The sequence below is a fragment of the Cupressus sempervirens genome, chromosome 5, assembly GCF_028749045.1.
Source record: "Cupressus sempervirens isolate cs-2001-9-10 chromosome 5, ASM2874904v1, whole genome shotgun sequence".
Taxonomy (NCBI): Eukaryota; Viridiplantae; Streptophyta; class Pinopsida; order Cupressales; family Cupressaceae; genus Cupressus; species Cupressus sempervirens.
In genome coordinates, this window is record NC_143122.1 from 938931528 (window position 1) to 938958714 (window position 27187).

At 35.8% G+C, this 27187-nt stretch overlaps 1 protein-coding gene across 3 annotated transcripts in view; it reads right to left on the minus strand.

Moving 5' to 3' along the window:
• LOC149559048 (ubiquitin carboxyl-terminal hydrolase 2-like) overlaps positions 1 to 27187 on the minus strand; it is a 72563-nt gene that overhangs the window by 34959 nt on the left and 10417 nt on the right. For 2 of the 3 annotated variants that reach the window (XM_089833005.1, XM_089833004.1), the window contains exons 2-3: positions 13148 to 16120; positions 12672 to 13038 (exon numbers count right to left, since the gene is read on the minus strand). In XM_089833005.1, the coding sequence (XP_089689131.1) occupies positions 12672 to 13038; positions 13148 to 15977 (3197 nt within the window). In that variant the 5' untranslated portion in view covers positions 15978 to 16120. Of the gene's footprint in view, positions 1 to 12671; positions 13049 to 13147; positions 16121 to 27187 lie in introns of all 3 variants that reach the window. The other variant, XR_016365106.1, reaches the window with a different exon arrangement.

Here is a 27187-nt window from a genome sequence, read left to right on the forward strand (position 1 = left end):
AAGTTTGTGTACAACTAATTCGCCTACCCCACTCCACTTAGTTGTCTTGCATATTCAGTATTATGTTGATCCTTTATTACCTTTTTGCTACGTTCCCCAGGGATGCGTACTCGGCCTAAAAATAGGAGTTTTGGAAACGAGGACGTCTCGGGGACGAGGGACGAATATGGGATGTCCCCCAGCCCTCCTCAAAAAATGCAAATTATTAGGGGACGTCCCCGAAACTCAGGGACAGTTGGGAAAAAAAGGGGGGATGGCCGATATGGAAAGGGGACACCTAGACGTCCCCCAATTGTAACGGAAATTTTTTTTTTTAATTTAAATTTTTTTTTTTTTTAATGCAAAAAAATTAAAAAGTGAATATTAAAAAATAATTTTAAGGCTCCTTACTAGGTCACCAAAGTGGGCCCCACCCCTCCAAATGCGGTAGACACAGAATAGCAGCAGTAGTCTGCTTCATTTTTCTATGTTATGTTTTTTATGTTGAACATGAACACGATTATGATACATTGATACTTATTACTTTATGGCAGCCCTCTAGCCTTTAGGCGTATAGCTTTAGGCATATTTAGAATTAGATTTTCAGATTTATCATGTTTATCATTATGATATTGTTCACTAATATTGATATGCATTTTGACAATTGAGTACTGAAATCGGATATTATTTCCTAGATGGCATTCAAATGTTGTATGTTATAGTTCACCATTCTATAATGTTTCAATGACATGCTTTGTGCTTAGTTTCATATGAATGACATGTATATTTGCAAATTTCAATGTATATTTTAAAATTTTCCCTATATATATATAGTTGTCCCCGTTTGCCGTCGCCCCCCCTGTCCTCAAAATCACCAAAAAAAAATTCCATCCCGGAAACCCGTCGTCTGCTACCATCCCCATATCAGAAACTCGGGGGAACATAGCCTTTTTGGCAATCAGTCCACAAGAGTCCCAATGGATCAATTCTATAGTATTAAAAGAACATTTACGTATATAGAAATCTAACTTTGACTTAACTATTTTATAGTTCTATACTTTTCGAGAACTTAATGAAAATCTGTTGTTTACTACATGTCTTTAAGTTCTAGCTATTCCAATGACTAAAATATTACTTACTTTGACTTCTATTATTTATTGTTAAATTAATATTAATATTATCAATTTTAATTTTAACAGAGGCATAAATAGATGGTTGGAATAAACAAAACAAGCTATATCTTATTTTATTTGTGACATACAATTTGTTGTGTATTATTTATTTCTTATTAAAGCTCTCTTTAATTTTCTATACTTCAATAATAATAAAATTATCTACTTTAAATTTTGCTTGAAAAATTCTTTTATTTTTATACAAATAGTATATTTTAATATTTATTTGAACTATGATATATATAAATAAATGCAGATTTTAAATTCTATGTCAAAATTATTTTAATTACTTTTGAAAGAAATATTGAATATTCTATATTTAAATGTTAATTAGTAGTAGTTTTTATGTTTATAAAATATATAGTTGTTATTTTATTTACTTAAGAGATATTTTATTTCACTTTAAAGTAATTTTATTTACTTTTTTTTTTTTAAAAAGTGTCGTTACTTAAATTCATTTTTATTTGTATAACTTATTTTTCTAAATTGAAGTCTTTATTGTTAAAAAATGTTGGCTCTAAAAAGTTTTGTGAACATGATCATACTACGACATTCCTCCTCTTCCTATCCCAATGTTTAACCTAGCATTTTGTCAAATGGGATGAGCTCTAGAGGTAAATCATCAAGACTTCATAATGATAACTCACAATCAAATCCCCAAGAGAACTATTACATGCTTAAATTGCATAAATGATAAAATTGAATTAGGTAAACTACAATATCTAATTCTAGGTGTGGCTAAGACCAATTGACAGGGCCAAGTCAAGCATGAAGTTCTAGAATGAATTTTACACCAAAGATATTCCTTTGGCATGCAATCTAACCAAAGCACACCCTACATGGGGATAGTCACCAGTATCAAAATAATGTATGCATGGTAAAATAAAGCATCATTTAACCAAAATTGGTTAATCATTATAAATCATGTTACTAAATTAAAATGAAATCAAAACGATAGGAGATAATTAGTTAATTATAACATCAATGGTTTCTTTCAACTTGATGTTGCTCCAAAGGCTTGAACTTTTTGCAATCCTAGTTTAGGTTTGGTGAACTATTCTCTTATTTTGATGAGGTAGATGTTCAGCTAAAACCCTTTAAGGAAGATGTGTCGTGAAAACCCTTTTGACGAATGTAGTCTCACCTTTATACAATATCAATGTTTCGAACATTTCTGAGAATTAGGGAACTTGGGGCAAAAATTTCCTAACAATCGTAGTGACACCCAAAAGTCTCCCATAATCAAATGGCCAAAAAGGTATTTTAAAAATAAAAACTAAAAAAAATTTGACCCTATTCCAAGGGCCAAACCCTAATAGCATATAGGCCCACCTAAACCCCACAAGCCCTTTAAAACACTAGAATCCTCATTTCAACTCGTAAAAATTGTTGGTGCGATTAAATATTCACTAATTACACTTGAGCTTACCTAGGATAATGCATTGTATAGTAGTTTGCATATGAGACACCAGAAGTTTGCAAATGGTATAGAAGAGATTCCAATTTAGGTGGCAACGGGAACTTTATCACATTCGACTTTATATATTGTCTCCACCTTTAATGCACTTATCACAGTATTATTTTCCACATGTTCTGCATACATCATTGCATGAAGGAGGATGATCCACCATTAGTGGACATATGATTCCACCTCGTGTGGGTAAGGAGTTAACTCCTCCCTATTATGGTCTCTTATTGCCTTGCTTGGCATATGTAAATTATATTTTATCAATTGAGTCCAGTTGGTTCATTACTGCATCATTGATGAGAATATAGTTTGTTCTTGTGTATATCATCTCTCGTCTTTGTGTTATTCATTAGCCTCTAGACCTTTGATTCATTGTTGTGTCAATTCTTACATGGTATTAGAGTCATGGAGTGCCCCTGAGTAGCCTATTTGAAGAGTTTTTCGTGTGTTTAGAGGAACATCTGCAAATCTAAGAACCAATGACCTTCTAGAGCATCTTATGTCAAATATGAGCTCACCATTGCGTCTGGGAGGTTGTTTCAGTGAATTCTAACTAATTTTGCCTATATTGGGAAAAAGTCAAATCCGATGCAAAAAAAATAGCAAAACAAGTCATACAACCTAATCTACCTAGTACAATCATTAAAAAAAAACTAATTTTGCATTTTAAATTATTTTCACAGAATATTTAGGCTATTAGAGACAAAATTGTTTTCTCAAAATACCCTGTACCCTTGTATTTTCTGGGTCTACAAATGTTAGCCAGACTTTGTAGTTGAATTCGTCGCAATAATTGCAAAGAATATTCATAACAAATATTTGCTACCATCACTACAATTGACAAAGTCAACACATCAACCCAGCATTGCATTAACCACAGGTGTAAACAACCACCAACATCAATACATCTCACGCAACGACCATCATAAATTTGCAACCAACATCATTCCTTACTACTACCTGCCAGTTGCAATACTACTAAGTGTTGGCATATAAAAACAAAGCAAAATTCTAATTCCCCTTGAAAGTGTGACTAAAGTCCCAAGTGGATCCGTTTGTCATGAATTGTCGTCACCGCACCACCAATGGCTACTACTACTTCGTCAGAAGACATCATACGGAAATTGCACTACAACAACCACACAACACAAATTCTAATAGCCACTCAGCACAATTACAGACCACACTCAACATTCTTCCAATGCACCACACAGATTACAATCAGCAAATCGCAGACAAGTCTTGCCTGAGACGTGGCATCTCTACCAGCACTTGTCCCACGTCAGATTCCTACCACATAAACACGTTGTTTGCAATACTTGTTACTGCCAGGTCACCAGTCTATACAATACGGACAACCACATCAACAAGCCACGTCAACAAATCGGTGAATCATTTTTTGCCACATATTACCCTCAATTTGTGTCATTAGTTTATGGCATTTAATTTGACAACCATTTGGTCATAAAAAACGAGGGTAGCTGTCTTTTTGGCGACGTTCGTATGACCATCAAAATCAATGCATTATTTGTTTATGTGCCCCTTCACCATTGAGCTTTTTCATTTTGCAATTAAACCTTGAAAGTTCATTACTTGTTCATTTTAACCCCTTTTTTAGAGGTTTTTTATTTGGGGTAGAAAATTGTCAACTTTCCAACGGTGGTATTATTTTGTAATTTTAGCACACATATTTGTCAAAACACTCAGTTTTTCAATATTGTACCTACCCAATCCTAATTTCTACAACTTCCAAGGCTTCGTACAGGCTCATATGAACTCCTTATAAGATGCTATTCTTTTGAAAATGCATAATTTGTCATCTATTTTGATAATTTCCTATTAGATTATAGTCATTGTGAGTGAACATAGCACTTCCAGGATTTGGTCCTTTTTTGGCCAATTTTGGCACTTAATATACTTGGTCCCCTTGTTGGTGTTTTGCATCAGTGATTTGAAGGAGTGATTTGTTGTTCTATTGTACTCTTTGATTTATCATGAATATGTCAAAAGTTGTACTCCAAACTTCATATAACTATCATGAGTGGAAAATTTTGATGGAGAAATTGTTGTTATAGGTGGATTTGCACAAAATTGTTGTTGATCATGATCTACAACTTGCAAGTCCTAAAGGAAAAGAGAAAATGGTTTCATCGAAGGGATAAAGCTCTTGGCACACTCAGATTATCTATTTCTCTTGATTTGTTGTACCATGTTGCATCTTGCACACACCCTCGTGACATTTGGACTACTTTGGAAAGTCTCTTTGGTAAGCCAAATAAGATGAGGAAATTCAAGGTCAAGAATGAAGTAATAGGTCCAAATCCTTGTGATTTTGACAATATCTAGGACTTCTCTAAACGCAATTATCTTAGAATGGAGCTTTCTAATTGTGGGGTTTACTAAAGAGGATAAACAACTCATTTTTCTGTTCTCTCAAAGCTAGGTCCTAATTCATAGTTTAAAAATTCGGTATCGGCAATATCTCGGCTGACCCAAAAATTGTGAAAATATCGGAATCGGCAAAAACTTGGCAAAGTATTCGGCAATAAATCAGCACTTTTATCGAACATTTGAAAATATAAAATTTCTTAATATATTCTTAAAAATGCATACATACACACTACATTTGTAGAACTGTGAACATATAATGATTTGAGATATCTACCATATATGAAGCAAAGTTATGAGTTTACAATAATTCATAATTTCATAGCAATTAAAACTTAGTAGATTAACATAGTAATAGAATCATAAACCGAAAAACAAGTATAACTGTATAACATCAAAATATAAATAAGTTCAATACATATAGCAATCAAACTCCATGAAAGTTTGAAATAACAACTTCTGAATACATATTAAGTTCAAGTTTTAGTATCAATGAAAACTAAAAGTAGCAATCATAAATTGCGTCTACGAGTAAAACTCAAAAAAGATCATTGCTGCTCGGTGAGTGGTGTTGAAGTAGTTGCCATAGCAACATCCTCAACAAGTGCCCTAGTAGGTGCCTCACACTCCACAAAAGCCTCTGATGGATGACCAAGCTCAAGTTCCACCTCACATGCTGCCACATCTACATCCCAGTCATCTGCCTCCATCTCAAACTCAGCTAATTGCTCATCTGTCAATAAAGGTTCACCCACATCCTCATCTGCACCCTCACCATCAAGAGGAGCAATCCAATCTGCTGAATATGGATCAATGTCATCCAAGTCTAGTGCTGCACATGAAACTTGCCCTTTCACCTTCTTCTCGCACAAGAGAAGGTTGTACTTCACATAGACCAAATCATTTAGGCGTTTTTGAGTCAACCTATTACATTTCTTTGTGTGTATGTTTTGAAAAGTACTCCAATTTCTCTCACAACCAGAAGCACTACAAGGCTGCGATAAAATTCGAATGGCAACCTGTCGAAGATTAGGCATTGTGGCACCATAATCTTCCCACCACAAATTTGCAAGGTTTAAAAAAATCATTTATGATGCGGTAAAACTTCCAATAAACTTCACGAGTGAAATAAATGGTATGATAAAAGTAAACGCAAGTTCTTTTTTACCTGGCTGCAAAGTGTATCTCCTACGCTTGCAATCAGGAGAAGACAATAATGGCCCCTCTTCCCTCTTGTAGCTCTACAACTCATCAAGTATGATGTCTCGAAGGTCCGTATCAACAACCAATCTTCAAATACATGTGTCCAAGCCAATTTGAACCTCTGCATCTACTTTAAAAGTGTTGGAGAAATAGTACTTGGGGTTCATGTAGTAGGCAACTGCATGAATGTGTTGGTGGAGTTGTCGGTTCCACCTACGATCAATGATGTTCCATATGGGTCTATACTTGGTCTCATTTGACCTATACAAGTACTGAACGGCCTCTTTTGCGCTATCTATAGCCTCATATAGAAACCCCATGGGGTTTTTATCCCCATCCACAATTCGTAGAACCTTCACCAACAGCTCTGATACCTGGACATAATAAAACATACAAAATCAGCCAACAAAAATATTTCAAAATTAAATTCTAAATCATCAATTAAGATTTGAAAACTTACTTTGAGGGTCTCCTCCATTAGCTTTTCAAAGCTACTATCAAACACAATCCTCACAATCTTCTCTACTTCAGGCTTCTTGGCATAAGGACTCTCTAACCATTTCTTATCAAGAAACATGCGCCTAAGGTCTAACAATGTCTCTGATATGCTTTGCAAATTTAGAAAATTAGTAGCAAAGCGTGTGATCCTTGCTCGTACAAGATCCTTACCACTAGTGTGCTTTCTCATAAGACTCAAGACCCATGTATGATTGTAGATGTACTTCGCAATATTCCTTCCATCTTCAACCACCTTCTCCACCCAGCTCAATTTCCCTAGATCCTCAAGAAGCAAGTCGAGACAATGGGCAGCACAAGGGCTCCAAAACAATGTGGGATGTCTCTCCAAAAGTCTACCGGCTGCCACATACGTAGCTACATTATCAGTCACAATCTAGATGACATTAGCCACTCCCACTTCTATTACCACCTCATCCAACATGTTACACAAATTTTCTACATTTTTCACTTGATCATAGGCATCAATTGATTTTAGAAATACCAACTGCCCCCTTGAAGCAACTAGAAAGTTGATGAGTGTCCTATTCCTGCCATCAGTCCACCCATCAGAGATAATAGTGCAACATTTCTGTTCCCAAACTCTTCTTTGCTCTTCCACAAGCTGATGAATGTTTCTTACTTCGTCATCTAACAATGGCCCACTCACCTCATAGGGAGTTGGGGACTTGAACCCCTTACCAGACAAAGAAATAGAAGTTACCACTTGATCCCAATATGGACTGCATAAAGCATTGAAGGAAAGATCATTCCGGACCCAAAATCTCATAATTGCCACCTTTGTCTTCTCATGCATCTCTTTGTTCCATGCAGTGCCTAGTAAGCCGGGTTGAGCCCCAGGAGTGTTATGTGGAACCCAAAAATCTGTTAAAGACCTACTTACACTTCCCGATCCTCGTATCCGAGGCCCAATAGTAGAAGAACTTTCTCCACCTGTTTGTGATCCTGTAGAACTAAAAGATCCCATTGGGGCTGCCATGGCCTCAAATATCCTCTTTTTTGCTGCCTTACTTTGTGCATATTTTTGAAGGCTTGTCATAGCCTCTCTTGTAGCCTCTTCTGGACACGTCTCACATGGTGTGATATCATTGCATGGAATCTTTGCCAGATGATATTTCAATCGGCTTATACCTGAAGTCATCCATTTAAAGCAATGGATACATTGGACATCTCCTATCTTTTCTCCTAGGATACCATGTTTCCATAAAGGGTCCTTTGATCTGCCACCACCAGTCATCCTGTTTCAGTGACACACACAAGTCCACTGAACAAGAATGAAAAATCAAACATTAGATAAGCTTGAGATAAAACATAATTTGTAACAAATTCTAAAATAGTATGAATCTAGAAAGCACAAATCAGATTTAAATAATGAAACCAGAAAACAAAAATCAGGTGCAATTCCCAAAATGCATAAGTTAATCAAATAAATTGGAACGAGGTCTATTTAATAGGGATAAATCATAGATCTATTAAAATATATTAAGGATTAATTTATATATTGTATTATTTTATAAAACTCTTAATAACTGAAAAAAATTAAAACGGTAAAATGGCAAATGGTGTGATATATTTATTATTTATAATTTTATAGTTATTAAAAATGAAAAAGATGATATAAAATAGATATTAAATTATTACTGATAATTTGACTTATTACTAATAATTATTAATTTATTAGTATGTTACTGAATAATAAATAATAAATAATAAATATCTATATTTAAATTTAGATTTAATATTTTATCTTGCATTTGCTAATTTTTTAAAAATTTAACAGTTATTAACTTATTAATATTTAATATTTAGTATTTAATATTTATAATTTATTAATTAATAATAATAAAATAGTAATTATATTTTAACCAGTCTTATATTTATTAATAATTATTGTCAATATTTTTTTAAAAAATACAAAAAAACCCCTTACCTGGTCGTCAATGTCGATTTTCTGGCCCCCGACTGAAACTTGTAGCAAATGCCAAATACAATCAGGTTCAAACACACACGTTTTCAGCAAATGAATGGCACCTTGTGTTTTCAGTTTCAAACACACATGTTCTGCGATAATCCTTCTTTGAATGGCACCCCGTCTTTGAATGGCTACTTCACTTTGAATGGCACCCCGTCTTCACTGTTGGCGCTCAGCAAACAAAGCGCCCCAACAATGCCTGTAGACGTGTTATAAGAAAAACGCGTTACAACAAACAAAGCGTTACTGAAAACACGCCTGCGGAAGTGTTGAAAAAACGCGTTTTAATAAAGTTTAGAAAAACCCTAATCTGCACAACTTTTCAACGTTCTTTTGGGTGCTTTTTTCATTTCCACGCGAGTTTTTCACCTTGTTATCGCCGCGGGTTTTTGTAGTATTTCGGCACTGAAATATACTGCGTTTTATTCGGCTGCAGGAGGGTTTCGCGAGATACCGCGATTTTAATGTTTTTTTGGCGATTTTTTAAACTATACAATTTTTGTTTTTACATCTATGCTACTATGGATGCTCTTGGTAATGCATATAAAATTGTTTCTCTTGATGAATTTGCAACTCAACTCACAAGGGAACAAGCAAAGTTAACACACATGGGTCAACTTAAGCCTCCAAAGCCTCATGCATTTCTTGTAAATGACTTTAATCTGAAGGCTTCCAATGGAAAGGAAAGAAGCAACATAAGGATCCTAAGCCTCATGAGAAAGATAAGGATTCTCCTTCACAACATACTCCTAAGTCCAATACCTCTTCAAGAGAAGAATCATCTAGAAGGAAGAAGGTGACGTGCATATTGCAAAAAGCTAGGACATGGTAAGCATAAATGTTACAAAAAGAAGATTGATGAGCTCACTCACATTCTTCAAAAGATCAAATATCAAATTGCCTTCATCAATTTCTTCTCCAACACATTTGGCAACTTCTCCATCTACATCATAAAGCATGGATCAAGGGAAGGTAAAGCACTCATGGTTACTACACATCCTGAACATGGGAAATGGCTTCTTAATTCATGTGCCTCTCTCATCATATGTCATCTTCTATGGATATGTTTTCTTCAATTGAGCCTTGTAATTCTCCTAATATATTAATAGGTAACAACACATACATGGAGGTTTGTGGGAAAGGTTTTATAGACATAAGAGAGGGGATAGTCAGTGATGTTCTTTGTGTACCATCCTTGGCCATTGATCTCCTTTCTATTTATCAAATTACACATGGGGCACAAGGTAAAATAGTTGAGTTCACTCCTGATTATGTCTACATTAGGGACATAGAGACTAGAGATGTCATAGCTAAAAATGTTGTCGATCATGCATCTCACTTGTAGCCCATTTCACCTTTTGGTGATGGATCTTCATATTCCCACCCTTCTACCAAGGGTGAATTATATATGTAAGGAGAACTTTAGAAACTTGAGTTGTTGCGATCTTGAGACAAGTGTTGAACTTCCTACTAATCCACCTCCTGCTTCTTTGGACTTGAGTTCTACTCTTGAGTGGTATGATCATCGTGCTTCAAATTTTGCAATGCGGGATGACTACTTAGATAACATTTCAGATGTGTTTGCTTTAAGTCTCATGTTAATTTGGGAGACATCCTTGAGGAGGTTCCTCTTCTCTTTGATGATTGTCTCATCACAGATGGAGATACTTCTTCACCTTCTTTGGAGATTGGCATTCATAAGTTTGCTTTTTTACTTGATTTTTCACATTTCATGGTTCATCTTGATCATGCTTATGTGATGAATTCTTCAAGCTTGGAGACTCCAATTCAATCTTCAGAGATGCACACTTGGAGACTTCCTTCCTCATCATTTCATTTGAACATGGATCATCTTTTTCACCAATTGATGGACTTGTTTCTACTTGAAGGGAGACATGTTGCTTGTAGGCATTGTATTATGTTTTCTTTGCAAGTACACTTCATCAACATTAGAGCTTCTTCATTACGGCTATGATGTTTCCATCAATCATTCCCCTGGAGGGATAATTGATTTTATATAAATGATGTATGTAACCCTTGGGGAGTCTTGGGTCATCCATTCATGCACCTTGTTTGTATCGCCTCTTTTTTGGAACAAAGTTGTCCTATGTGGTTTTCTCCCTTTCTACACTTTATGAGAGATTGCATTGCATGTGCATATTGTACATCGCCTAGTAGCCAAGACCCATCTTGTATTGTGAGTTTAAGTGCATTCCCCTGATTTTCAGTTAAGGGGGGTGTTGGTGTAATTATATATTCACTAGTTACACTTTACTTCAGCTTAGGATAATGCATTGTATAGTAATTTGCATATGAGTTTGCACATTTATTTGCACATGGTTTAGGAGAAATTTCACTTTAGATGGTGATAAGAGGTATCGCATTCCACTTTGCATTTGTCTCCACCTTTAGTGCACTTATCACATTATTATCCTCCACGTGTTGCACATACTTCATTGCAAAATGGAGGATGATCCACCAATAGTGGACATGTGATTCCACCTATTGTGGGCGATAAGGTATCCACTCCCTATCATGGCTTCTTATTGTCTTGCCTATATAAGCAGGCACACGTACAGTGTACTTTATCAATTGAATCTAATTGGTCCATTATGGCATCATTGACATCATTGATGAGAATACAGTTTGTTCTTGTCTATATCATCTATCTTGTCTTTATGCTATTCATTGGCCTCTAGATCTTTGTTTCATTGCTGTGCAAACTCTTACAAAAACAAATCAACAATAAGTTGAGAGTGAGAGTTGCAAGTGCAAGGCAAAAGAGCAAGACACAAGAAGGTTGAGGAGTAAGAAGAGTTTGGGGATGATTAGAGCCCTCACTTCACTCCCTATTATTTTATTTTGAACATTTGTAATCATCCTAATGTAATCTTGAATATAATATGTTAAAATGTTCAATATTGAAATGTTAATCTTTACTTCAAAGTCTAGTAGTTTCTTAGTTTTACTAATTTCCCCCAGTGTCATTTGTAATTCTTATACATCTTTTTATAACTACTTTTTCAACTACTATACATGTTTCAGCATCATCCCTCCACCTCTGCCCCACCATTGTCCTCCCACAGCCCCCCTGACATCACCAAACTCTCCCCCATCCCTTAAACTTATTCCTGTATCCCCAGATCAGGAAGCTCCATGGAACTAATATGTGCTGCAAAATCTTTGTTTGAGTAAGAGCTGAGAGATAACAAAAAAGTTCTCCTAGTAACACAATTTCAAAAAGGGCATAAAATTTTATGCATAAAAGTTTTCTTGACAAGGAGTGAATGAACACGCATTCACAGAAGACCAATGTTATTTCTTTGCTGCAGACAAGGAAACTGTAAGAATAGAAAATTCAAAATAGGAAACAAAAAAGACTCTCAAAGCCTCAAACTCAAGTTTTGTGAAGGAAATATAATATAATTAGAACACCACCACCTCAAACATGGCAGGGACAATGGTACAAAAATGCTAGTTGCTGAAGAGTAAACAGTATAAGAATTCAAAGTACTTAATAAGCCCTGTGTCACAAATGCAACCTGAAATAATTTGAAACAAGAGAATGGTAACTCAAAAATGTAAAAGATGCAGGATAACAATGATATTGACTACATTACGTTAGACTTTTGTCATGGTATGTTAAAATCCTGTGTGTTCATATGCATTTATTCACAAGTCGATGTGGCTATTTTTATTTCACCAAAACCAAAACCATTATAAGATCTTAAGTGTTTCACTTTTTATGCTATCATAAAGTCGCTGACAAACATACTTGCATTGGGAGGCAAAGAAATATCACAAGAATTAAAGACCACTTAGAGGAACATCTTGCACTAAAAAACAATATAGGAGCACAGTAAATCCAAGAGCATATAGTCACAAAAGTGAAAATAGATATCTATCAAGATAGAAAACATGAATAGAGAATAAGAAAATCAGTTCTGGTAGCTTTAAAAGTTTGATGACCTACTTGGGATCCAGATAACGGCTTAAATCAAGCTTGTCTTGGAATGCAACATGACCACTCAATTTGCTTAAACGACCCCGCAAATCTTGTGTAAATCTCTTTAAGTGTACAATTAAAACTTTTGGAGCCTTGCTGATGAGATATTGTTTAGTAGCATCTCGCTTCACTCGCTTAGGTTCAAAATTTGTCCCTATAGAATCAATATTCTCCATTTTTTGTTTTCTTCCACGTGATTTAAGACCCTTTTGTTGATGAACGCCAACTTTTGTAAAATCCTCCTTGAGAATTCCTGATTCTTTAAAAGTTCTTTCAGCCATTCGCAAGGAACTTCTAGTAGCAATCCTTTTAGGTTGAGAATTTACTTCATTTTCTGCATCAGCCTTAGCAAAGGTTAAAACAGACACGTTATTAAAAACCATCAGAACTTGCAAACACCATAAAGCAGAAGCTTTGTCTAAAATAAGATTTGCAGAAACTACCTTGCATAATGCCAGAACTGCCCAAATCTACTATGCCCATTTGCTGTTTTTGCAGAGAAGAAAACAGTCCGCTACCTTGATCGGTCAAACCTGGGAGTTTCTTGGTCATATCAAGCCCCTTATCTTCCTTGGCACATGATTGAGAAGGATTTTTATTGCTTTCATCTTGTGTCTCTCTTGTGTGGATTGTCTTGTCTTGTCCACCTTCAAAGTCCAAAGCTGCAGAGAACTTCATGTTAATTACATCCTCCAACCTTGCCACTTTGGCATTTGCACTGTCATTTGCAATCTGTGCAGAGCATCCATCACACTCCCATGCATTGTCTCCTGAAAGAAGTTCTGGTCTTGTGAAAGAAGCAAAACACCCATCAATAGACATTGGAATGATAGCATTTGATAACATTTCTGTGCTTACCATGTTACTTCTCTCAGTATCAACAGTGATTTCTGCCTCACATATATTTTGTCTTCCGTTTTCCAGACATAGATTGTTCTCAACTTCACATTTTTCTTCTTGTTGTTTCTCAATAGATAGTGTATCTTGATGGACCCGTTCAATCCCATCACACTCCATGGGAACATGCTCAGAATTCATAGCCAGTGCAGACTTCACATCAAAGTGCTTGTGACAGTATTTGCCAGTGTTCAATTGAGTGAATGATTCACTCTTATTTGTAGTTCTGACCCCTATACCTTCTGGTGCATTAAGGCAATTACAAAAATCTTTGTCAACAACTAGGAAAGGTTTATCCTCTTCTTCAAACTCATCACTCTTTTCATTATTATATATTGCAGATCTATCCTGACAATCAAAATGTGATTGCATGACTATTGCATTCTCTGAGGAAGAAAATATTGCATTCTCATCTACATTATGTCCATTCTGACAAATGGATAGATTGTTAGAAGTTTCTTTTACAGATATTGTCTCAGAGTTATCAAGTAGAATACCATTGCAATTACGATCAATGCTTTTTACATCACTCTCCGCAATTCGCTCCATGGTTTTTGATAGATCAAAAACACTCTGACATGAACCTTCAGCAGATTGTTTAAGAGGAAGCAAGCAATTAAGCTGTTCGGGATCTACTCTTGTTGGAGGTACATTTGGAGTATCAGAAGTTATATTTTCAACAGAAGTGGCAGATATAAACTTCCCAGAGCAAACCATCATTTCTTTTGCTTCTGATTTTCTCATTGGGGAAACCTGATTTTCGTTACCTTGTTTTTTCCTCCCCTTGTTACTGTCCTTTTGCAACTGTTTCTTTCCTGAACACTTCTCCAATGCTGATGCTGAGGCATGCTTATTCTGCCCCCGGGTTGAGGATGTCTTAGGCATTTCTTTTCTTGGAATAGGTAAAGACAGATCAAGAAATGGCTCATGCATGACAGAGGAAAAGCCACATACACAGCATCGAACAGTGCTGGAAAGCTGGCCACCAAAGATATTATCTACCATTGTCAATGTATCAGAATGGTTATTCCTTTCATTTGTGTGCATACTTACCTGGATTTGCCTGCTAGATGACTGTTCATTATCACTTTCACCTGGAGATTTATAAAGTTGTTTGCGTTGAACCTTACTTCCATTTAATTCCTCTGTCTTTAGGCTGTCCAATAAGTACTTCAACAATTCATGGCTATCTTGTTGTTGGAATCCCTTGAAACGAGGAGCCTTAGCACAAATAGCATTGAAAAGAGAAACTGGGCTGATGACTTCCTTACTACTAATAGAAGGCATCCTGCTTCTCCTGCCCTTCTTAGTGTTTGCATTCAACAAGCTAGAATCCAATTCTCTTGCTTTGTCAGCTTCTTGTCTTTCCCGTATCGTTTCCATGTAAAGATTTCTCAAAGAGAAAGATACCTGTCCCAGAAATTCTACATTTGGTTGAGTAAAATGATCTCGGAGCGCATCCAAAGCAAGTATATTTTGCAAAACAGAATTGAAGAAACATGTATTGCCAAGATTCGCCAGACCTTTGATCACACGGCCACACAATACTAAACCATCTGTTTTGTCTTCTATAAGAACAGTTCCATTCTTCTTCTCCTGTATTTCATCATTCATAACACTAAAAACACCATTAACAGTGCTTGATTCTTTTACAAGTTTTTCCTGAACTGCCTTCCAGGCCTGTAATATGGACAGGGTCCAATCGCCCTCACAATCAATAATCTTCTCTTCTCCATTACTACCCTTGAAATAGTTGTATTGCAAAGTAGACTTGCAAAGAAAACATTTGCACAATATCCTATCACCGCACTGCATTGCACATGGATGATTTAAACTAAGGAAATGTTGCCAAGCATGTCCCCTGTCTATTGCCCCTTCATTGGATAATTTTAGCCCATTTTCTTTGTTTCCACCCTCCTCAAATGAGTCCAGAATGCTACCACAACCTATAAAGCCGCATGAAAGACAGACCCAGGTTCTTCTTGGCCAATCATCTTCAGACTGCCCCATGTCATTTGACCTGGACCTGCCCTTTTTAGTTGAGCTCTTACCTTTTCCTTTCTTAACTTTTTTATTTTTAGAATCATTTTCATTTAATTTTGCACACCCCTTGCACTTCAGATCTTGACAATTTTCAATCCGTCTTACAAAAATCCTACAATTCACCCCTTTACCCAAATGTTTGCAAGGTGCCCGTACAGAATCCATAGACTTTCCTTGTATATCAGTAGCAGTACTGGCGGAATCTATCATTGGTGTATCCTCAGTTATAGGTGCACATGGGGACAAATCAGACTCCAACGAAGCAGTTGGAAATCTTCTGCCATTCTGCTTTGCATTAGCACCCTTATTTCCCTTCTTACTTTTCTTTGCCATAGATTCTCTATGGTCAAGAATCAAAGGTCAATATCAAATTTCATAACTTCATTTCCAAGCAACATAAAATTTCTGCTTTACAATCCAGGTCAGAAAGAACACCAGTTCTCCAATCCAATACTTGCACTGTTTGTTGTCATACCCTATACAAACATCAATAGTGCAGTTAAAGACAAAATTGAAACAAAGAAGACCATTATTCTATAATAAAGACCTGGAATTGAAGAAGTAAATGCAGACAATGGGTGTAAAAATTATGTGTTAAATATAAAGCTCTCAATTTCAAGACTACTATAGTGAAACGTGCCAAAATTATCAAGGGCGTGGAAGGTACAAAAGATATCATGCCAGGAATTTGCAAGTTGAAAGTAAGATAACAATTCTACAGGAAAACTACATAAAGCTTCATATGGGGAGAACCTTCTACTGCAAAGAAAATTTATATACAAGAGAAAAAGAGACATCTGTGCATTGAAAGATCTCAAATTGTAGATTAAACCAGGAAGTTCAATGGCTTCTGAATATGAGGGTTTGATGCAGGAGCATGTGGAAATCAGCAGCTGATTAGCAATGGCAATTTTTGTTAGCTAGACTTCTGCACCACGATTACAATTGATTTGAAACACAAAATGATTACAAGAAAAGTTCGTATACGTGCACATTGTTAGAACCAACATTACAATAAGGTAAGCACACTTAGAATTCAAGGCAAAGGATATTCATATTGAAATTTAATTAAACCTATTCATAATTATGATTTATTTGAAACATAAAATGATTAATGAAAAGTTTAAACATATGTGCACATAGTTAGACCAATGTTATAATAACGTATGCACGTTCGGAATTTTAAATAAGCAAGCACATTTAGAACTTCCATGTACTACACTTTACACCACAATTACAATTAATATGAAACACAAATTGATTAAAAGAAAACATACTTAGAAATGATGATACAATAAGTCAAGTCCATTTAGAATTTCATGCACAGGAGTTTCACATATAGAGTTCAATGAAACCTATACGTCAAGTATTTTAGAAGTGAGAAGGATGGGGACAAAATTAAGAAGGAAAATTGATTATGTCTATAATTAAGGATTGTCACTGGGAAAAATATACAAAACATTTCATTCAAGTTTTCTAGATAAGTTTTTCTGTATCCTTAGTTAAATGTTAATATGTACTATTTTTGAGAATTCATTCACTTGCTGGTTGCCAAGCAGGGTCAGAAAGTAATGAGAAGTTACATGGATTCAGAAGAGGGTAAAATTTAAAAATCAATAAATTGTTTATAAAGAAGGAAATTTCCTATTCCAAGAAATCAATGCTACAGAGATCCAATTAAATTTGATTTGGAGAACACTGGATAATCTATGGATTATAATTGAAAGTAAAGGGAAAGTTGAAATTGAAGAAGGATAAGCTAGACCTGAAAAGACAAAAATTCTATAGAAGATCTGGGAAAGAATGAAGGCAACAGCCAGTAATACAAAATAATATGGTGAACAAAGATTAACTTCAATTGTGGTGGAAGGTGTGAAAATAATCATAGGTGCATAAAATTCCAAAGGAACCAGGAAAGAGGCATGCCAACATTTTTGCAACCTGCCTCGAAAGCAAGAAAATAGTTTCACAGGGAGTACAAAAACCTGACTGGAAAGAATTTCAGCTGGAAAGCCTTTTGTTCAAGAAAATGGTGAACAAGTTTCTACGTCAATACATTTTGTATTGTGTTATAGACTGCATATAAGGGAAGTCTAGTTTGGAATTCATGAAAAGAAACTTCTAATATAGTAGTCAAAGAAACTGTAATAATTATGTAAAATACATGTCATGATTTACAAGTCAATCTCCATCAACTCTATTTTAAAAGTATTGACTTATTAGAACCCATCTCCCACAGCCATTAATTGTTCACTCAGCTGCTCCCAGGGGTGATATATCCGAACTTCTTCTCGAGAGATTAAAGGAGCCAGGAAAAAGGGGCATGCCAGCATTTTTGCAACCTGCCTCGAAAGCAAGAAAAGAGTTTCACAGGGAGTACAAAAACCTGACTGGAAAGAATTTCACAGGGAGAATGCAACTCGATTGATTTATATTCATTGCCATCATACCTATATTAGGAACAATCTTCTTTCAATAGCTCATTGCTAAAGGACATGCCATTAAACTCACACATTGGGAGCCTAACTTGATGCAGAAGCATCTTGGGTTGCATTGCAATCTTGCATGTTTTCCAAGATTCTTAGTTACTGCCAAGTTGCAATGTCTTGCATTGCCTAGTTCTCTATGTTTGCCAAGTCCGCAATTGCTGCCAAGTTATCTTGTGGTTGCCAAGCGATTCTTTGGTTACCGAGTTATTCTTTGGTCACCGAGTCTTCTTTCGTTACAGAGATCTCCTTGGATGTCGAGTTCCTTTGGTCGCTAAGTCTACTTTGGTTGCCGAGCTCTCCTTTGGTTGCCAAGTTCCCTTTGGCTACCGAGTTCGTTTGGGTACCGCATCCTTCAGTTGTCGAGTTTGTTTGGATGCTGAGTTCCCTTTGGTTACCGAGTGTTGCTGAGTTCACCAAGTTGCAACTTTTGATGGATTCTTCGTTTGCCAACTTGTTTGCGTGCAATTTCCTGATGAAGCCAACCTTGCATTTAATTTGGTGATAGGTATTTGCTAAGAGCCGACTTGTGGCTTAGTTTAGCATTTAATATAAGGGTTTATTTTCTTGTATTTGCAACATGCCGACTTGTGGCCGTGCATATATTTAATAAGGTTTTGGGTAGAGTCTTAAGGCATGGAAAAATTAGAGGGAAGAAGGTAGAAAGAGCAGAAGCAAGCTGAATTGCGAAGTTTGAATCTTTGTGGATCGAATCTGAATCGTAATGTGGCCGTAAACTAGAAGGCCTTATTGTTGGGCATGTATCTAGTATTTTGATGAATCTGTGAAGGCATTTGCTCCTCTATCTCCTGTGTTTTGTTGTTATTTGTGTTGTTTTCCGTTGTGTTTACTCCCACAAGCAGTTTGGATAGCTGGGTGTGCCTTAGGCCCTGGTTACCTAATCTCTCCTTGTGTCAGGTGCTATCAGAGAAGAGGTTTGTCCTTGTGGAGATCGGATTGTGTAGAATCCTAAGTGAATTTGGTTATAGGATTGCAGATCTGCAAATTTGACCTATAACTTTGATGCAGAGCGGCAGGAAAGCAACTTAAATGCCTCTTGTATCTGTCTCCAAGCAATAGTCCTTGTCTCAACTTGTAGTCCTTAAGTCTTTCAAGGAACCTATAAGAAATCAATACTTTTATACTTGCTGGAAAATGCTGTCACAAAGAACTTTGATTCTTTAAGATGCTATTCTTAATGTACTATACTCCGATGTTCCAAGATCCCCGAATGATTTAGATGTCACACTTTTAACAAACCTCTACAATAATTCTGCCAAAGGAAAATAGACTCACAAATGACAAGGTACACTTGATTACAACTCTCTTATAGCATCCACTATGGCAAACACAAATCTAAACTTCTTACTGTCCACTTTGAATCAATCAGTCACTGCTGACTGTGACATTCATTAAAACTATGCTTCACTATTTTTGAAACATTCCAATGCATTGATCAAACATGAGGAAATGCTTATTGAACTTCAAAACACTATCCCGATCTGACTATGAACTCACAAACAGTATCATCCTTCTAACTGTCATCCAACAGGCAGTATTATGTTGACAGTCCCAACAATTAAAGACTATTAATTTGACCAGACAGCAAATGAAGGTTCAATGGCTTCTTTGAATACTTGCCAATCTTCTAGCATCAACATTAAATACTTACTCCAGCACAATGAGAATGTCCAATACATATGCAGTCCTAGCAGGCCTAACTAGTCTTGATTGTAAAGAACATTAACAAAGATGGGTACATAAGCAAAATGAAGATGTTGGAGTACCTTACAGTCGTCTCATGCTCGGCTCTGCCTGATTTGATTGAGATATTGCGTACATTTCGGTCTGCCAGTTCATTCTAGACAATTCCTAGGCCAAACAACCCTACTGTTTGCCCTAGGGCACGGATTAATCATGGTAAAACGCTTCTCCCGAGTCTCTCCTTTTAGAAACATAAAAAGGACTCATCATACAACACAACTCCAGATTTTCGAGCAGATTGGCCGGTTAGTTTGGTAGAAAAACATCCATTTGTTTGAAATCCTGGAGGAGGAGGATTTTAGACCCGGTCAGATAAAGATATTAATCACTTGCTCCAATCAGCACCAAATTTCTTCAGACTTGAAGCATTTGAAAGGAGATTCGGACCTCTATCTGTTCATGTGCTTTTTGGAGCCGAGCCAATCCGTACAGATACGGAACAACAGTCTGAAACAGGAAAATAGAGAGAAACCAGAGGATTTTTTATTAATCTTAAAACAAAACCTGTACAGAATGATAGATCTCTGCCTTGTGACAGGTACATAGATGCATTTTAAAGACTTCTTGCCTGATCCAACTGCCTTGGATCGCAAGAATCAGTTGAACTACCCGCTAGTTGCCATTTTGCAACAATGAACAACTTTTTGTAAAGTTGACAAATGTTGCATTACAAAATTTGCAACAAGAATGCGTGTTCAAGCAACTTATTTAAGAAAAGTGCTTTATGTGACCAAAATTAAGACTAACTCCTAGCCTATACTCCTAGAATGTAAATGTGTAAAACCTAAGGCCTAGATGCCACTTGGCATGAACCTAAGCCTAAGGGTCCTATAGGTGAAAGACCATTGGTTTATAAAACACCAAGTGGCCTAACACCTTTACAATTGGACCAAAATGACCAAATATGACCTAAACTTAGCTTAATGACCAATTAAGCAATAAATTTTATTTTGATGACCCCTTGAAACAAGGGTGCCCTGCACCAAACTTGCAAAGGGTTATGATCTTGCAGGAACTTGATTGTAAAGATGGTTCGAGCTAGAGGAAATGCTGACAATGTCGTATTGGATACATTGAGACAAATTGCAGCCAGATTAGATGCTGTGGAGACAGCCCAGAGAAGAGGAGCGCATCTTGATGATGTGAGTGATGAAGCAGCAACACCGAACCCTAATTCAAAACCTGAAGAAGATCAAGATGAGGCAAGGTTGTTGAAAGTGTTGTCTAGGGCAAATTCAAAGCCTGTTGTAGAAGTTGTTCCTTATGATGGAAGATTGGATACCAATGTTGTGTTGGATTGGATCTCTGAAATGGAGAAGTTCTTTGACTATGAAAACACTCCTGATAATAGGATGGTGAAGATTGCAGTTACTATTTTGAAGGGGCATGCCTCACTATGGTGGGAGCATTTGCAGACTGATAGACAAAGGAGAGGAAAGAAGAAGATCAGGACTTGGCCGAAGATGGTGAACAAGGTAAAAAACAAGTTCCTTCCTGCTGATTACCAAGTTAGCTTGTTGAGAAAGATGCAAAATTTGAGACAAAGAGACATGACTGTGAAGGAGTATACTAAGGAATTCTATAGATTGGACAACAAATCTGAACATGTAGATGATGATGTTGATAAAATTGCAAGGTACATAAATTGATTGAGATCTGGGATTCAAGATGAGATAAGTTTTGTGAAATTGGAAAGTGTGGAGGAAGCATATCAATATGCCTTGAAAGCTAAGGAGATCTTGACAAAGAAGCATGAACAAAGAGAAAGAGGTAGAGATGGTAGATTCCTGAGAGGCAAAGGTAAATCTTATGGAGAAGGTGCCAGATCTGACAGTTTTGTACAAGATAAGGGCAAATTTGAATGGAAGAATGATGATAAAGGCAAGACCGAGTGGAAAGGTGGTGATTCCGTCTGAGGAGGTACTAGTTCTTACCGAGGAAGAAGTAATTCTTATTCTAGAGGTGGTTTTCGTGGTAATTGTTTCAGATGTGGTAAAGAAGGGCATAGATCCTTTGAGTGTAGATCCTTTGAAAGTGGGTAAGGTAACATAAATGTTGTAGTTCATGGAGACACTAAAGGTTCACCTAGTGGACCTAAGGCTGGACAAAATTTGATGGCGACAAGAACCTTATGTAATAAGGGAAGTCATGAGGAACCTGTCCTAAGTAGAATTTTTTTCAAGACCAGATGTAAGATGGCTGGAAAATGTTGCAAAGTGATCATTGACAGCGGAAGTTCCACAAATTTGGCATCAGAAGAATTGGTTACAAAGTTACAGTTGCAGAGGTTGGAGCATCCTAAACTTTATCATGTTTCATGGATCAAAGATGAGCATAAGATACTGATAGGTGAACAATGTATTGTGAAATTCAACATTGGACATTATTTTGATAAAGTTTTGTGTGATAATATGCCTATGGATTGTTGTCATATTTTGTTGGGTAGACCTTGGCAATATGATAAATATGCTATACATGATAGAAGATTGAATCAATACACGCTTTAGGTGAATGGGAAAAAGCAAATATTGCTACTATTAATTGAAAGTCCAAATGAAGTTAAGTGTACTACTGTGAGAATTTGCATGGTTGATGGAAAGTATTTTGAAAAGGAAATAAAAAAGAATCAAATTTGTTTTGCTATAATCCCTAGGAGATTGAGTTGTGCCAATAGAAACCGAGTATCAAAAAACAGTGTTAACCGAGTGCCAGTCAATATTAGTGGTAACCAAGTGACAGCAAAAACTAGTAGTATTAACCGAGTCCCAGTAGATATTACTAATTTATTGAATGAGTATAAAGATATTGTTGCAGAGGACATACCTAATGGTTTACCACCAATAAGAAGTATAAGTCATTGCATGGATTTGATTCCTAGAGCTAGTTTGCCGAATAAAGCACCAAATAGATTGACACCTACTGAAAATGAAGATCTTAACAGACAAGTACATGAGTTGTTACAAAAAGGTTTGATAAGAGAAAGTTTGAGTCCATATGATGTATCTGTCGTATTAGCACCTAAGAAGAATGGAGAATGGAGAATGTGTACTGATTCCAGAGCTATTAACAAGATACACAGTGAAATATAGGTTTCTTATGCCAAGGATGTATGACATAGTGGATTACTTGAGTGGAGCGAAGTATTTTACCAAGATTAATTTGAAGAGTGGCTATCATCAGATCAAAATCAGAGAAGGTGATGAATGGAAGACTGCTTTTAAGACAAAAGATGGTTGGTAATGCCATTTGGTTTGGCTAATGCATCTAGTACTTTCATGAGGTTGATAAATGAAGTTCTCAAGAGGTTTTTGGGTAAGTTTGTGATTGTTTATTTGGATGATGTTATGATATTCAGTAAAACTAAGGAAGAACATCTTGAGCATGTTAGGCAAGTATTGCAAAGACTGAAAGAGGAAAAGTTGGTGATTAATCTGAAGAAGTGTTCTTTTATGCAAGAGGATATTGTGTATTTGGGATTTGTTATTTCAACTGATAGTTTGAAGATGGATTCTGAGAAGGTTAAAGCAATTTTGGAATGGCCTACACTTGAGAATGTGGGTGAGGTTTGATCATTTCACAGTTTGGTTAGTTTTTACAGGAAATTTATAAGGAATTTTAGTGTTGTTTGTAATGCTATGACTAAGACAATAATCGGAGATAAAAAGGAATTCAAGTGGACACATGCAGCTGATAAGAGTTTTGAGATTTTGAAACAAAAAGTTGTTATCTGTATTGGTTTTGCCTGATTTCAATAAGGTATTTCAAGTTGAATGTGATGCAAGTGGTGGTGCAATAGTTGTATTGAGTCAAGAGGGTAAACCTGTTGCTTTCTTTAGTGGGAAGTTGAATGATGCTAAAAGGAAGTATTTTGTGTATGATCAAGAGTTTTAAGCTATTGTTCAAGAATTAAAGAGGTGGAGACATTATTTGATTCCTAAGGAGTTTGTGTTGTATACTAATCATAAAGCTTTATAGTACTTGGGAAGTCAACATAAGTTGAATCAGAGACATATGAAGTAAGTTGAGTATTTGCAAAGTTTTACATTTGTGATTAAGCATAAGAGTGGAGAAACTAACCGAGTTGTTAATGCATTGAGTAGAAGACGTTCTTTGTTGACCGAGATGAAGGTTAAAGTTCTTGGTTTTGATGAGATGAAGGAGTTGTATGATACTGATCCTAATTTTTCTGAGATGTGGAGAGAGTGCAGAGCACCTAGTTTGACAGAACAACCAAGTAAGTTTGATGAATATTTTATTCAAAAAGGTATGTTGTTTAAAGGTATTCAGTTGTGTATTCCTAAGAGTTCTATGAGGTTGAATTTGATTAAGGAAAAGCATAGTGGTGGATTGATTGAATATTTTGGAATTGATAAAACATTAAGTCTATTGAAGGATAAGTATTACTGGCCTCAGATGTATAGGGGTGTTCAAAAGTTTGTAAAGCGCTGTGGAGTTTGTCAAGTGGCAAAAGGAGTAAGTCAGAATACTAGCTTGTATACGCCTATTTTTGTTCCTAAGAAACCTTGGAGTGGCATCAGTATAGATCTTGTTCTTGGATTGCCTAAGACAGTGAAGGGGTATGATTCTATATTTGTTGTGGTGGATAGATTTTCTAAGATGGCTCATTTTATACCTTGTAAGAAGACATTAGATGACGAGCATATTGCAGAGATTTTCTTCAAAGAGATTGTTAGATTGCATGGATTACCTAGAAGTATTACTTCTGACAAAGACAGTAAGTTTGTTGGTTACTTTTGGAAGACTTTGTGGAAGAAGATGGGTACTAAGTTGAAGTTTAGTTCTACATTCCATCCACAGACAGATGGACAAACAGAGGTTGTGAATAGAAAGCTTGGGTAATTTGTTGAGATGCTTAGTTGGAAATGAATCACATAATTGGGAGATGATATTGGCACAAGCTGAGTTTTCATATAATAATTTTGTGAGTAGGAGTGTTACTAGAATGCAACCTAGAAGAGTATCAGATTTAAGGGATATTGCTGGTTAAAAAAAGAGAAGTGATGCAGAAGAAGAGTTTGCTAATTTTATTGAGTCTTTGCATAAGGAAGCGAAGCTGAAGTTGGAACAAAGTCATCAGAAGTACAAGGAAAATGCTAATAAGTCTAGAAGACATCATGTTTTTGAAGTTGGTGATGAGGTGATGGTTCATTTGAAGAAAAAAAGATTTCCTGTTGGAACATACAGTAAGTTGAAGATGAAGTGTGGACTATTACATCCCAATTTTTGACCTAATTCAAAATATAGCCGTTAAGGTTCACATGAAGTCAGTTGGCAGTTTAATTTGTTATAATCTTGCGAAATGGTAAGATGGTTAGTCGTTATAATTTCAAGTGACGATAACAAGCTAGTTGATCATTTATCACGAATTCATGGAATTGAGAAGATGGTTAACCGTTATGATTATTTATGATTAAATAATTTATTATAATAATATAATTTAACTACGGAGAATTTCCTTGCAGGAAACACGTCGAAGGGGTGGAAGCATTGTCAGAAAAAAATTAGGCATAGGAGCATCACCATCACTAGGCAAATGGATTGAGGACCTAGTGACTTGAAACAAGATACATCTATGGGACCCGCATGAGCTATTTAAATAAATAATTTGAGAAACATAAATAATTGGGTTAAAATATAAAACGTACTTCAAAGGATTTAATATGATCTCTCTCCTTATTATTCTAATAGATATATCTATATATGTACATATAAATATAAAAATGAGATGGTACCATTATATTATAATAATTTCATAAAGTGATGTCACCCCATTAATATTTACATGTACATATATAAATATAAGATTATAATAATATTTCAGATATAATAACATTCGAATTATTATAATATTCGAGTTATAATCTTCCAACTCTATTCTTTTCTTTTTAATATTCTTGCTTTTAACCGATTAACATTTGGCATGATAAATCGAATTAATACTTGGAAATTCGAATTCACTTATAATCTTTTTAAACTGATTAACACTTGGCATGAAAAATCAATTTAATAATTGGCAATTCGAATTATCTTATAAACTTTAACCGGTGGAAGCCAAGAAGTCACAGCATGTCCCTTTATATGGAAGCCGTAAGAGGAGTCGGGGACCATAATCCATATTTCCGATTTCATTATGCTGCTATGTTTTCAAGATATCTTTGCCTTTATACACCCGACTACCTTCTGCTACGTTCCAGTCTCCACTCAGCCCATCACACACCCGTTTTCTAGTTAATGCAAGAGCCAAATTTACTGTTAATTCAATCAATATTTCCATTTTTAAGCAGCGTTCACTATTATTCTAATATGTAGTTTCTATTCACAAGCAGCGTCTTAGAACCTTGTTGTGCGTGAATCAATCATCACAGAAGACGGAGTATCTCAGTATTCTTTGGATACATTCTTAGCAACTGAAGGAGAGCTGGATTATCAAGCCGTTTTTGCAAATACATCAGCAGAGACCCAAAACTATATCAGGTTATGTGTTAATCATCTCCAATTAATGTTACTCCGATATTTTTATTACAATCGATCTCTATATCTACAACTGTAGATTATCTTCATTTATAACTATATAACTCTAGGGAGTTGCTTACCAATAAGCATAGTGAAGTGTACATAACATGGAATGATAAGTTATCTTTGCCAATAGACTTTGGAAGCAGATGATATTTAATTCTGCAAGTTTTAAAGAATAAATTCTCTCAATCACAGATTGTGAAATGCTGAAATTATATAATCAATCCTGCTCCAAGCATTGTTGTATATTTCTTATCAATTGCTACTGGGTTCCATTCTCCATAACAGCTAAACTGTGGATGTAATCATTGGATAGAACCTCTTGAGAAAGAGTTATTTAAGATGCAATTGAATCATGATTTAAATATACAATATGGAAATCAGAATTAATGATATTTCTGCCTGTTTTAAAGAACATATTCTTTTAAGTCACAGTTTGTGATAAACTAGAAACATATAATATTATTTTACCAGTTAAGGAACAATAGAAAGAGTGCGTTGCTATGAGGTTCAAACACCTGGGATTCACCCGGCTGTATAGCCAAGGAAAATGGTGAAGAGGTGAGAGAAAGAGATCTGCAATTAACAAGAAAACAAAATCAGATGTGACCTAACAATCCTTATCATTTTTAATATGAATTATTTAATAGTTCATGCATGATCCTGTTAATTTTATCCTCCTGCTGTCAAGTTGAATGGTGTGCTTAAATACCAGGATGCTCAATAGATGACGGATGTTCCAAGTTCAATTCTGGG